Raw genomic sequence first — 13,217 nt, forward strand, 5'->3', positions numbered from 1 at the left:
CCTAGCTGAGCCCGAGCCCGGTGGCCTTACCCGCCGACGTGCTCTTCTCCTTCAGGTGTGGATTCATCTCCAGATGGGCCTGCGTTTCGTTGCAGAAGATTTGCATCTTGTACTGGTTGAGACACTTGTCCGAGCAGAACTGCAGCTGGGAGGCACCGTCCTGGAAGTCGACGTAGCTGACGGCGTGGCGCACGTGCCGGCACCAGTCGCACGTTTTCGCCCGCTTGAAGGACGCCCGGCGCGACTGGGAAAAGCACGCCTCGGTACAGAAGATCATGCCCTCGGTCGTGCCGAGTATGCCGGATTGATGAGACGGTATCACCTTACGGCACCACTGGCAGGTTTGCTCTGTAATTGGAAAGGGCGCAAAAGAGAGCGTGTGAAAAACACAGAGAGAGAGAGAGGAATTTTGTTACTTTCAGGCTACTTGGATGGTTCTATATCTACGCCCAATTTTCCAAGCAACTGCAGCCAAGAATGGTGAGAACAACAGCATGAGGAGACAAGTATTGGGGATCGGAGTAGTATCGGTTCCTGGTCCGAGCCAGGTTCGCAATTTGTTCTTTGACTGAGGTACAGGATCTTCTTCTATTTGGCGTAACGTCCTACGCAGACATGCCGGCCTAAACAGGCTTTTGAGACTTAATTCATTACTCACGCAGCAGCCGGATAAGTCAGACCTTGCTACGGGCGAACGGTCCAATGTAGGCTTGAACCCATGACGGGCATGTTATTGAGTTGTTTGCGTTGACGACTGTACCACGGGACCACCCCGAAACCGAGATCCAGATACAATTTTTGAATCGGAATAAATTTATTATCAGTTCTTGATATGGGTTTTTGTAACAGTTGCCCATGATGTATCCCTTGGGCTTTAAGAGGCACCTGGGCTTTTGCTATATAAAACGATAGCCCCCGTATCCAAGATGTGTTAGACAGCCACGAAATTATAATGCGTATTCCAGAATCCGGAACAATTTAACTGACAAACCCTCCAGCAATTCATTAACTGATACAATATTCGAACATTTCCTGGCATAGAATCAATTATAAACCTACCTTAATCATCTCTGTGTAATATTTACCATATTTTAATGGCAACAATTGTGAACTTATCTCCAAGTAAACCATCCGACTGAGCTCTGAAAACTTATTTAAAACATGCAGTACACACATCCTAACTACATACGGTGCAATTGAGTAATAATGAGCTTCAGAACTCTATAATGAATTCTCGTTAACTGTGACCATTGGCGCATTGCGTTTCCAATCAACCCTGGTCGGTATTCGGCGTATTATCAAACGCACCGCCCTCGGGCGTGCATATTAATTATATGCACCAAACCCAAACCTTTCAAAACGAGCCACTAGTTAAAACTCTGCCCCGTACTCTTTATTAATGACCATCCATGATGAATTACATGGAATTATATGCTTCAGCTTATGCGCTGGGGCCTACCTACCACACCGAAGCCATTGAGAGTTCACCACCGGTCTGCACACATCGTAATGGCTATTGTGCACAACACACACACACAAACACACACACACACACAAACAACACAAATAATGACCAAAGCCAAGGCCTTCCAATAATCAATTCCAAAACCGAACCCGACCAACGGATGCTTCTCCGATTCGGGCGGATTGAATATCTGCTTGGCCCCATCTTCCTGGAGAATGACGTGGGCTATAGCAAAAAAAAAAATGGCTACGGGGTACACCTGCCCGTGTCTCATCTGCCCACACCAATAATGTTCCATTATGAGAACACACTCCCTCAACCAACTACGACGACGGCGAGCGAGCGCGCGCGAACCGTTGGCACTAGAAAAGTATCAATTCTCCTCGCTGCATCATTGCAGCGATGGAGGGGCGTCATTCAACGTAAAGTATCGGTGTTCCCGGGGAAAATCCATTGAAATGGCAGGCTTTTTTCGCGAACTTAATGAACAGGAAAGTAGACCCCGGATGTGTGTGTGTGTGTGTGTGTTACCGTATTCGTTTCGTACCGCAAATATTCAGATAATGCCCCCAGATGATCTCCATTGGCGAGTTGGATGGACAGCTTCAGGAACTGCTGCTTCCCATTAACTGCTACCACCCGGGGATGGTCGACCTGTTGCGCTTCGTTCGAGCCCTCACAGGTTGTGCGATGGTTGTTGCGCCCACGGTACCATCATTATGGGTGCATTTCGGTGGGAAAATTAATCCGTAAGTCCATTGTTGCAGTTTCATGCTACTAATGAACGGCAGGAAGGTTCGTTTCGGAGGAATTTCTATTTTACAATTGATGAAGCACCATCGAGCAGTAATAACAGTTGCATTACGTCGTAATAGGGTGTGTTAACTTTTAGGAAAAAGCAGTAGATGTAGACTTAATGAGTCTAAGAACTAAAAAAAGACTTATTCGACCTAATATCTATTGATGATTTACTATTGGTGATTTACTCAGCCAATTCGATATTTTAAATATTATTCGTTGTTCAGCTTTGGAGTAGAATCAGAACCGTTTTTTTTCCTTGTATTTAACCGCAACGTTTTTTTATCCTTGTATAACCCAGACAATGTAATAATGATCCTTACAAATGTTCGTTGATTGTATGTATTAATAAGATTAACGGACGATTCGATCGTACGGCTGGCCTTCTATGAAAGTCAACAATGACCGAGACAGGCTGCGGGTTTTTTGGCTTCGGTACAACAAACAAAGACGCTTAAAAAGCGTTTGTTTTATTGGTAAATTATTACTTTCGGAGAAAGAAAGAGTCATGTTGATAACGTATCAACAGTATGCTTCTGTTTAAATCCCACGTTCTACCAATTTACCTTCTACAAAACTGGTTCCATGTCCTGTTAGTAGTCAGTGCCCTGAATTGCTAACAATCTTTTCATTCCATTGGTCTTGTACGTCCTAAGCGAACATGCCGGTCTATACAGGATTGCAAGACATTCAGTCACTTTCCGAAAACTCGATCGAATTCGGGAACGATCGTAGCGATTGTCAAAATGACATAAAATGGTGGTTTCCTTGGATGCTTTATTGAACATTTTGCCATATTGTACGCATAACAGAGCAGGATACTCATGAAATCATACAAAAACAACCGTTGTATCTAGGCAACGTGGGGAAAGTGGCTGTTTATTCAGTACCACGCAGCCGGCTAGTGATTTCATGAGGATACGGCGAGACGACTGTACCACGGAACCGGCCCAATAATTAACAATGTTTTGTTGTATAAAGGCATATTTTCAGCTCTTTGATGTAGTCTTTGGACACTAACTGTGCCTTGTGGGCTCTGAATTATAAGAATAGCGCCTTAAACTTGATGATAAAGGATCTTAGGCAATCATGGCAAGCTGGCTGAGGCTGAGCAGAATCGTATGCTACAATCGCTTTTGTGCTGAGAACTTCCATGCTAACTAAAGGTCAATTTAAACCTTGAGTTAAAGAGAACGTGAAATTTTACTTTCTTTTGCTATAATTCTTTGAATATTAATCAAAATAAGGCTTATCGTACACCAACAAAAATGTATTTCCCCAACTTAAATATGTAAAAATGTAATAAAATAATGAATTAAATGCCTTTCCTTTTGAATCCCAGCTTTGTTCACGGTGCACAATAATGAACAACGGAGAATCACAAGGAAATGCATTCAATTTCATCATTCTTTATAATATTAATAGTTGGAAAATTGAATTTCATTTCTTTTGGTTTACGATAAGCCATATTTTTATAAATATTTAATGGATAATAGCAAAAAAACACAAAGTTTCACGTTCACTCGATCTGTAACCCGGGCTAAATGGAGTAACTGATCTGATTGCCCAATTTGATCGGTATACAGTGCCTATGCCCAAGAGCCCAATGCACACAACATCGCTAATATTCGTCTAAAGTTTAAACTTTTTAAGCAATAAGCAACCCATTATCAGGTATTCAATAGTGAATCCTTCATAAAACATCCCTAAAATCACCTTTACTACGGTGTGTCATAAGCTCAATCCAAAAATGACACTGTAAACGACCCTACATTTATAGTGTCACTCATGCGGCTTGAATTACGTCAATTATAAAAACTATCCATGCAGCTGTTCATGACAAAAATCTAATTAAGCATCCAATGTCCTACCCACGACGAGCAAAACGATACATTCGGATGCCATGGCACACCAACCGGACGAACGGTGATCGTCGATGCATCTTAATCTTAACCCGTTGCGAAAATCACCCACACTTATGACACTACTATCGTCTCACCTTGCTTGTCGGTCAGCATTTTCATCAGCATCGGGCTCTTGGAGCTTTCCCGCGAGCTGTCCTTCTCCGAGGTGGAGCTTTCCCCGCCAGCCGGAGTATTATGATGGTGGTGATGATGATGATGATGATGCTGCTGCTGCTGCTGCTGATGCGCTTGATGATGTAAGACGATACCGTTCCGTGTTGGGTCGGGTGGCGAACCGGACTGTCCTGGCCGGCCCCCGCTGGACGTTGCATCTCGTTGCACCCGTCGCTCACTGCCACCTGCCACTGCTGACGACGTGGAGGGGTGCACTGGTTCGTCCCGTGGCAGGTAATGACCACTACCGATGAGAGCCGATTGTTTCGATTTTGTCTTCACAGTGGACGATGCGCTGGATGACAGTCGAGCGGGTGGGCTGGCTTGTTTCAGCCGAACACCTGGACCTTCCTCCTCGTCTTCCTCCTCCTCCTCCCCATCTACTTCGTCCAGTGGGGCGGTGGCGTTGGTGATGTTAGAGGTGGACGGTAGCACATTGTTAGCGGCCAGCTCGAGACGATCGACACTGTCGTACCCGTACCAGCCGAGGATGTCGTTCATCGCCGTTTCCGCCAGCTCCTGCAACGAGAAGGATAACAGCAAACGCGGTAAGAAGTTTTTGTCACGTTGCAAAGGTTTCCGGGACATAAACACAATACGCGGGGAGGGGGAGAGAGAGAGAGAAAGTTCGTAAGAGGATGTCATTATTTTATTAAATTCAAACCCTGTGGGCTGTGCTGTTCGCTGCCCGTGTCCGGGTAATGGGACACCACTCGGGATTCCACCACTCCACGAGACCCGATGCCGGAGCGATCTCAGGTGTGTACTACGAGTCGATGTCCTGCACTAACACAGTGTTAGCGGAAACGCCCACCCACCCATTTGTAATTGAAATCCGACACGCGCATTGTAGTGGATATTACATGTGCGATTAAATGGAATTCAAACACACCCGCTGGCGAGTGAGTGAGTTCCACGTTGTTCATCAGTCAGCACATTCCACCCCACCCGAAGTACCTGACCAGTTGTGAGTTAGTTTGGTTTGGGGGCCAGAAATGCTCAAAATGCCCAACAATTACGTGCTATAAACACGCACACACACACAAGCGCAGGAAGAATGGGGCTGGGAGCGTTGGGTTTCAAGTCAAGGGAAAAAGTGTCCAGTTTCCCGGTTACACACCGGCTTTGCGAAACCCGTTTTTGCACCGGAATTGGAATCCTTTTCCACCGCTCGCACACACACACACACACACACTGTTTTCCCTGTACTCGTCTCGCATCGTATTTCCATTGACAACCGCCTCAGGAACCTACCAAACTCACTGAGGTTGCAGGATAGGAGAGCATCAGGATTCAGGACGGTTTGGGTCATCATCGTCTAGTATCGTCTCGTGTCTCTTGTTCATTGTGTGTGTGTGTGTTTTTATTATTTTTATACACATTTTGTTAGCGTACAGTTTCAACGGTGTCTGCAGAACAAACAGCACAACCCCACAACAGCGAGACGTGGGCCGTAAGGATAGCGAGCGCTTCAGTGTGAAATTGTAAACCTGAAACACGAGCACAAAACGAGCCAGGCACGCCAAAAAAAAAAGGATGAACAACACAAGCGCCCCTACTAAAGCTGTTTGTATACCAACACCGACGGGTACACCTAGAGAGCCATACCTAGAAACTCAAGACCTATCTACTGTTTCTGCGAACAGCGGCCCATAAACAGCGGCCGGGACAACAGGACAAAAAAATGGAAGCTCCACACGCCTTAATGAAAGCGCACACACACACACACACACACACACACACACACACACACACACACACACACACACACACACACACACACACACACACACACACACACACACACACAACACACACACACCACACACACACACACACACCACACACACACACACACACACACCACACACACACACACACACACACACACACACACCACACACACACACACACCACACACACACACACACACACACACACACACACACACACACACACAACACACACCAACACACACACACACACACACACACACACACACACACACACACACACACACACACACACACACACACACACACACACACACGTGGGCACCTCTGGCTGGGTGGATGATATCCTAGCGCCATGGTCCTTGTTTTAAGTCTATCAAACTCACCCACCCCGAATGCAACATGAGATCGTTGTGAAGGTATTGAATATGTGATACGGTACTTCTTTGGACCTGGCTTCGCGATGCTGCTGCTGCGTGTTAATCATCAATATTACCGGTTTGGGATGCGTTACCGGCGGAAACATGAGCGGATGTATTTTGCAGCGATTGTTTGATCAGAAAAATACGTATTCAACAACAAAAGAGTCAGTTTTTATTATGGTGCTACCGTTGGAGATTACATACAACGTTACTGCTGCCTAGGCTCATCGATTCCAGGTTCGTTTCATTGTAGTGATCGCCCTATGGTTCAATCACACTAATTGTGAATTGTGTATAATAACTATTTTACAATGATTATTTTTTTAAATTTAAAATGAACAGTCTCTGATTGCATTTAACTCAAACAGTTTCGGTGCATATCTTCCATCAACCAAGGGAACGATTCTTAGGTCCAAATCGGACCCCTAACACACTAAAGAAATTGAATAATCCTTCTACTGCTACTGTTAAGTTATCCATACACATTCTGTGTAGCTTTTTTTCTGTTTAAATAGAGCTCCAAAAAGGTTGCCTTTTTTCATCTGAAGTTGTGCAAAGTTTCCTTCAAATTTATGTGAGAAGATGTCAAAATTTCCATGAAGAACCTTTTCTCTAAAACATATAACTCCTTTTTTAACCCCTTTTTGTAGTTCTTAATTAATAATTTTTCATTCAGATATTCAAAGTATGAAAATCAGATCTAATTTAATGATTTAATTTCATAGCAAATGGCGCTATCAAGTTAAGGAGTGTTCTTATTCGTATTGCAATTGAGCTTATTATGCCACCAAGTCAAAAGGTAAGATTTTAGGCAGCTATGTAAAAGATATTCCATCAATAGCCGTACCACAACAGCAAAAGAACGCTTGAAAGAAAAATATTGATTTGTGATTAACTACGCATACCTTAAGTAAAATCAAACATTAAAGATGTTTTTGTTCATTTGATCAAGCAAACCTATCGAACTCGTTTGGTTGAATTGAAACATAGAACAAACATACATAGTCAGCCTTTTCATAATAACAATAAACTCGATTACTAATTCCTTAAACGAGCTAGACGTAGACATTCCCTAAATGTGGCCTGGGATATCTCGAAATCGAATAACTCTGCACTGGGTACATGTATGTTCAGTTGTTCAAGGATTCATGGAGCATCAATAGATGAAACTGAACTCCTGCTGGGGAGAGAACCAGCGCGCTTTTCCTTCTATTGCTAAGTGTCTCAAGACATAGCAGCAAAACAGGGAGATAGGTATGGCAGAAGCCACGAGGGATCATTCCATGTTAATTTTCGAGTAGCATAACGAGCCAACTTTCGTTGAAAGGGATTGAGATATATCCATACATCTGCATAGGGAGAACAAACATTTATTAATTCAAGGGTGGACCTATCAGGGCTTGCACATATTGCTGTCTTATTAGATCGGTTGATTATATCCTCGAAGTGCATGCGGAAAGTTCACCCCAGAATCTAGCGTAACTCTTAAATCTCATCTCTAAATGCTGGTTACACGTTTAATTAGAGGTTATGTTTGTTTGGAGTTTAATGTTGAAAAACTTCTATACAAATTTGTTCAAAATAACAACATCTTTCCCAATCTTTCAGCTCCAATTATGAAAAATATCACACACACACACATTTAGAACCTGTTTAAAAAAACAGTAATGTAACAGAAAACATTTTAAAAAAACGACTACAAACCCTAAACGGCTCAATCATGCCTAATTTCCCAAGAAATACAATCAATCGCTAAAATTAAGCTTTTTTTTAAAGACATCACTTTCATTTCTCACGGAAACTAGGTAAGCAACACAATAAGAAACAACACATCTTTCTTGTGTGTTTCCATCAGCATCACATACACAAACGATCGCAACGGATGATATCGAAACCCGGAATCGAAACGAAATCTTCGTGATATATTTCCCCGTCAACACCACCACCATTGAGCAATCTCGGGGCGAATCGGGCGGCCGTATTGCATTTCATGCCAAGCGCACAAACTGCTGGAGATTTCCCGCGAACCGATCGTATGAATGATGAACGTTCCGAAACCTCGATCGATCGGGTGGCCCCCGCTATAGGATTCCGATTGCGCGGCTATCGGGCGACGCATTACGGTATCATTTGGCAGCACATTTACATCCGAGCGAGTCCGAGACCGCGTTGTTCCGCGATGATGGATCGCGGGCTGGGGGACGCGTCCATACGAAGCTTCTCGACGGCTGCGTGTTTTGCTGCTTGCTCGGCCACGTAAAGCACGCCATTTACAGCGTGGGGCTCGTAAACCACCGTCACGGTCAGCCGTTTCCCCATTCCTCCACTTTCATCTAAGCTACGATCTCTGACCGTCGATGAACATATAATACTTCTAAATTTCAGCAATTAATTCTTCGCAGGCCACGCGGGCCCCTTTTACTGCTGGAAGGCACCGAGGAAAGCTGATACCCATCGTAGTGCCGATTGTGTACGCCCAGCCAGTCAGCCAGTCAGCCAGCCCACCCGACCCGTTCCGTTGAGAAGTTGTTTTGCATTTTTTGGAAGACGCGTTCGGTCCGGACTGGACTGGACAGCTGGGAACCCAGGCCACCACGTGACCGGTGACGGGCAACTCGGATCGCCCGATAATCGAGTGTAAACCAATAAATTAGTATTAATAAAAACAAAAGTATTAACTAACCAAAGCCGGGGCCCAGCCAAGGGCTGGTCACATTTTGGGCCGCAGGAAGCTGGCTGCACGAAAGCTGATACTATTCGCGATCTGAAGGGTGGGAGAGGGGGGAAGGCAGCGATGGTGATTGGAAAGTAGTACCCGTTCCCCGTGTCTCCCTGTGCGAGCGAATCGGAGAGCGTAAACGAACAACAACAACAGCAACAAAACAACGCAAACCTTCTAAATAAACATAAAAACAGCGATCGATTTCAAATCCAAAACCGTCCCAACACGGTCGCGACATGGTGCTTGCGCATTGGAAACATTTCCCCGCTCCGTGCGAGATAGATCGCGTAACGCCGAAACTCAAAGCGCAAGCCGTGCGAAGGAGCCCGCGCGCGCGCGCGCGAGAACCGAATCCTTCGACGCAACGGTCGTGTTTCACCACAGCAGCGCACAGGGCGTATAACAAATCCATTAAATAATTTATCACACTTCACCCAGCGAATCGGGGGTACAGATCTCACGCGGGCACATTACCGGTGCCCGTGTGGTGCCCACTGGTTTGGGGCCACCAAATCCCAAAACCCCCGCTCGAGATCCGCGTAACTAAATATCGACTCATTCCAATCGACAACAAATCGCGCGAGAGGCACAGTTTTGTTTTCGCTTGTCTAGAAAAAAAGCCTTGTGCGCGGATAGATTTCCCATCGACCCCCTGCCTCTCGCCGGTCCTATCGAAGCAATCGATCAATTTGTCACCGCTGCGAAAAAAAAGAAACGGAACTCCTGTGACCACAAGGGCCAAATCACGTGTTTTAGTGGTTCGTGTCTGACTTCAGCAAACGCCTCGCTGTAAACGTCCAGTAGCCGCGGCCGGATGTGATGATTGATCTGCCATTGCGCTGCCCCCGAAAAGGGTAATAGCGTTCACAATTTACAATCTCCAATCAGGAGAGAACGCGAACTACCCCGTAGGCTGCCATTTTTTTATCGGGACAGATTGTTGCTGTATTATTTTCGCCTTGCGGATCTCTTCCACGAAAACGGAGCCACTCCACTTTCGGGCATTATTGCGTTGTTTTTCATTCCTTCACGGATCTCAATCTACTGCCAACATCTTCTCTGCGTTGTCGCTCCTCCGAAGCAATCTACAGCTACACAATCTGGCAACGCGCGCACACACCAGGGCATTAGGGGAATTATATTAATTCTTTGGTAAAACAAACCCTAGCCGATGGGGAAGAAATTCGATACCGATACCAGGCTGCGGGCTGCTTTCGCAACTTCGGCCTTCGAACAGCGAGAGAGAGAGAAGTGACACAGACACAGAGCGAACGGTAGTAAATCGTGTCCACACAATCGCGCCCCGGATTAATTAGCCCCGGATTCCGTGGGCGTCCCAAGACACAAGACCAGTACGCCACCGGCCATTTGAGAATTCCGCTGCGACACTGGGGCTAATGAAGAGTGTCCACATAATCGAGCGCACGTTTTGTCCTTGGACTAAAAAAGGGGAACGGGTTATTAGAATATTGAGTTTCCTGTGCGCGTACCAACTCGCTGTGCAGCTCTACGAGTGGGTGACGATTTTTGTGACTTTTTAATGCACGTGTGCGCGAGTGTTTCTCACACAGAGTTATGACACTAGAACCCGCAGCCTAAACACACCGACCCGACATGATGCGTGTCCTAACCGGGGCAGGGGAGACACACATGAAAGTGGTGTGAAACCGAAAGAAAAAGCTTCCACACCGCAAAAAAGGTGTCCAACCGTGGTACTGCTGTGTCCTACTTCGTTTCTTCCTTTTGGTCTGCCTCCACACTGACACACACACGCATACGCTATCGTCACCTCTGGAAGGGCATATTCCGTAGCGAAGCGGATCGAATTTCTTTCTCCCCCCTCATGGCGTTAATCGATCGTTTAAACCGTTGTCTACAATAGTGTTTTTCGGCTGATGATGCCCACTGGATATGGACCCCGAAAAGCAGTATCCAGTACACGAGAGGCGGCCCCCGGGAGGCGGCAAATGAACACGTCTGATCGATTACTTTGCGTAACATGAAAGGCGACACGCGAAAGGGTCACCAATGCTTCTTTTTTTTTTGGTCGAAACTAAGCATAATGTAACCGATGCCTATCATCACCTCTTCGAGAGCCTTCCACTTCACACTTCGATCGATGGCGCTTGCTGGTGCCGGAGACGTGTGGCCCGTGAGAGTGATCTGGAGACGAACATGAACAAAATAAAACATGAAACATCAGCTTGGTTTCAGCGGCAAATGCGTTTATGTGTTGTTCGGTGCTGTCTATGCAATAGTGATGGAGCCGAAAAGAAGGCGAAAGGAGAAAGTTGGTTGACCATTGGGCAAACAACTGTCGAGTCAATCCTTTTTATCGATACATTGGATTTAGACACAGTCCTGATAACTTTAATCGATCCAATTAGTACTTGACTGTCTATGCGCATTGGACCAATTATTCGACTACGTGGTAAGATCAATCCAGTTAGCTTATATAGCGTAGATGAGTACACATATCGAGAGGATCTGATAGTCTATTTGATAGACGCACCGGCTCCTACAACAACTGGGGCCGTTGGTGGTTATGTTCGATCCCCATTTCGATCACAGCTTTATTTTAACGAAACTAGATTATTGTAACTTGTGCTACAATAAATCTATTAAAGCCTTGAACACATCATGCCGTGGCCCTGGCCTTTGGTCCTCTGGTATGTAAATGACTGATCGTGATCGTAGTGATGAGTCTTGTCATGCATATAAAAAAGCCCGTTTAAGTTCCGTTTCTTACGCATCCATCAAGCTCTATCTTTTATAGTTGACGAATTTAAAATTCAGTTTTGTGAAAGAATCTTTTAAGAGTCTAAGATACAGGGGTTTTCAAGTGCAATGGCGTAGAAGAATTGGAAATTATCATTTGAAGTTAGCTCTATAAGTAAAGATATTTTCTGTAGCATTTCCTTCTTCTAGTACTTGAAGCGTATCTTGGCAACATGTGTGGCCTAACATTTCAGCTAGCCATAGCCTACTACACGAATTTGCAGATCGTCTATCCTTCCAATTTATAACAGGATCTTTTTAACATGCAGATTAAGCGTAACTCCAGTAATTAAATATGGATTTATGGATATAATTGATGATGATAAGTTATATTTGAACGTATCTAGTAAATCTCTTAATCCAAGATATAACCTTTTCCAGGTTCATAAGCCATTAAAGTACAGCAAGAGAGTTATGCTGGTCATGACTTTCGGAGTATCCAACAAGAGAATTAGCAAGCGTGTTTCATAAGACAAGGAAGAAAAATAATAAGCTTCCAATATAGTAATTATAATCTTCATGAAGCTCATTAAATCCACCAATTTATTCTCATCAAGAAACCGCCCTGCCAAGTCCTACGAACAATATATTTGAGATGAAGAATTTCGACGCTTCTCGCTCATCGTTTAGTATCGAATATTTACTACACACTGAACTGCATCACCCAGTGTAGCAACATAATCTGCACGACTTCCTCAATCCACTAACTGTGCACCGTAGTGCGTAGATCGTCCCCCCCTCAGGGTGGTACCCGAGGTCCGGAAACGTTCGCATTGCTTGTGCTTAAAACTGCGTGTAATTTGAAGCAACGGGCGCCAACGGATAGGATCAGTTCGTCCGAGACATCAACACCCATACCTCGCCGCAAGCTGCATCAAGCTGCGCTCGTCTTTATTATCGAAGCATCGCACGCAATAGTTTTCAGCATTACCAGGAAAACAGTACCCCTCGACCCCCGTGTGACCCCCTTTCCGGCTCTCGGCAGCATCATCCGGCATCGGCAAAACGGTCCATTGCAGCGCACTAAACGATGCGTTACTTGTAAGTGGAAACTAACGAAAAGTGTCTGCATTTCATTAAACGGCAACACACGGTAGAAAGCGGAGATGTGTGCCAGTAGCTTGGCTGGTACACCCCGCGAGCAATATAACTCCGAGCACGTACTACACCCAACAAAACAGTGCGCCTTGGTGCCTTGGTGCCTTCGTGCCTCCGTAGCGA

At 45.3% G+C, this 13,217-nt stretch overlaps 1 protein-coding gene across 1 annotated transcript in view; it reads right to left on the reverse strand.

The window, feature by feature from the left end:
* LOC121598452 (cyclin-dependent kinase 12) overlaps positions 1 to 13,217 on the reverse strand; it is a 34,517-nt gene that overhangs the window by 3,450 nt on the left and 17,850 nt on the right. The window contains exons 3-4 of the mRNA XM_041925335.1: positions 4,263 to 4,860; positions 31 to 348 (exon numbers count right to left, since the gene is read on the reverse strand). Of these exons, the coding sequence (XP_041781269.1) occupies positions 31 to 348; positions 4,263 to 4,860 (916 nt within the window). The remainder of the gene's footprint in view (positions 1 to 30; positions 349 to 4,262; positions 4,861 to 13,217) is intronic.

The sequence above is a fragment of the Anopheles merus genome, chromosome 3L (assembly GCF_017562075.2).
Source record: "Anopheles merus strain MAF chromosome 3L, AmerM5.1, whole genome shotgun sequence".
In the NCBI taxonomy this organism is placed as follows: domain Eukaryota; kingdom Metazoa; phylum Arthropoda; class Insecta; order Diptera; family Culicidae; genus Anopheles; species Anopheles merus.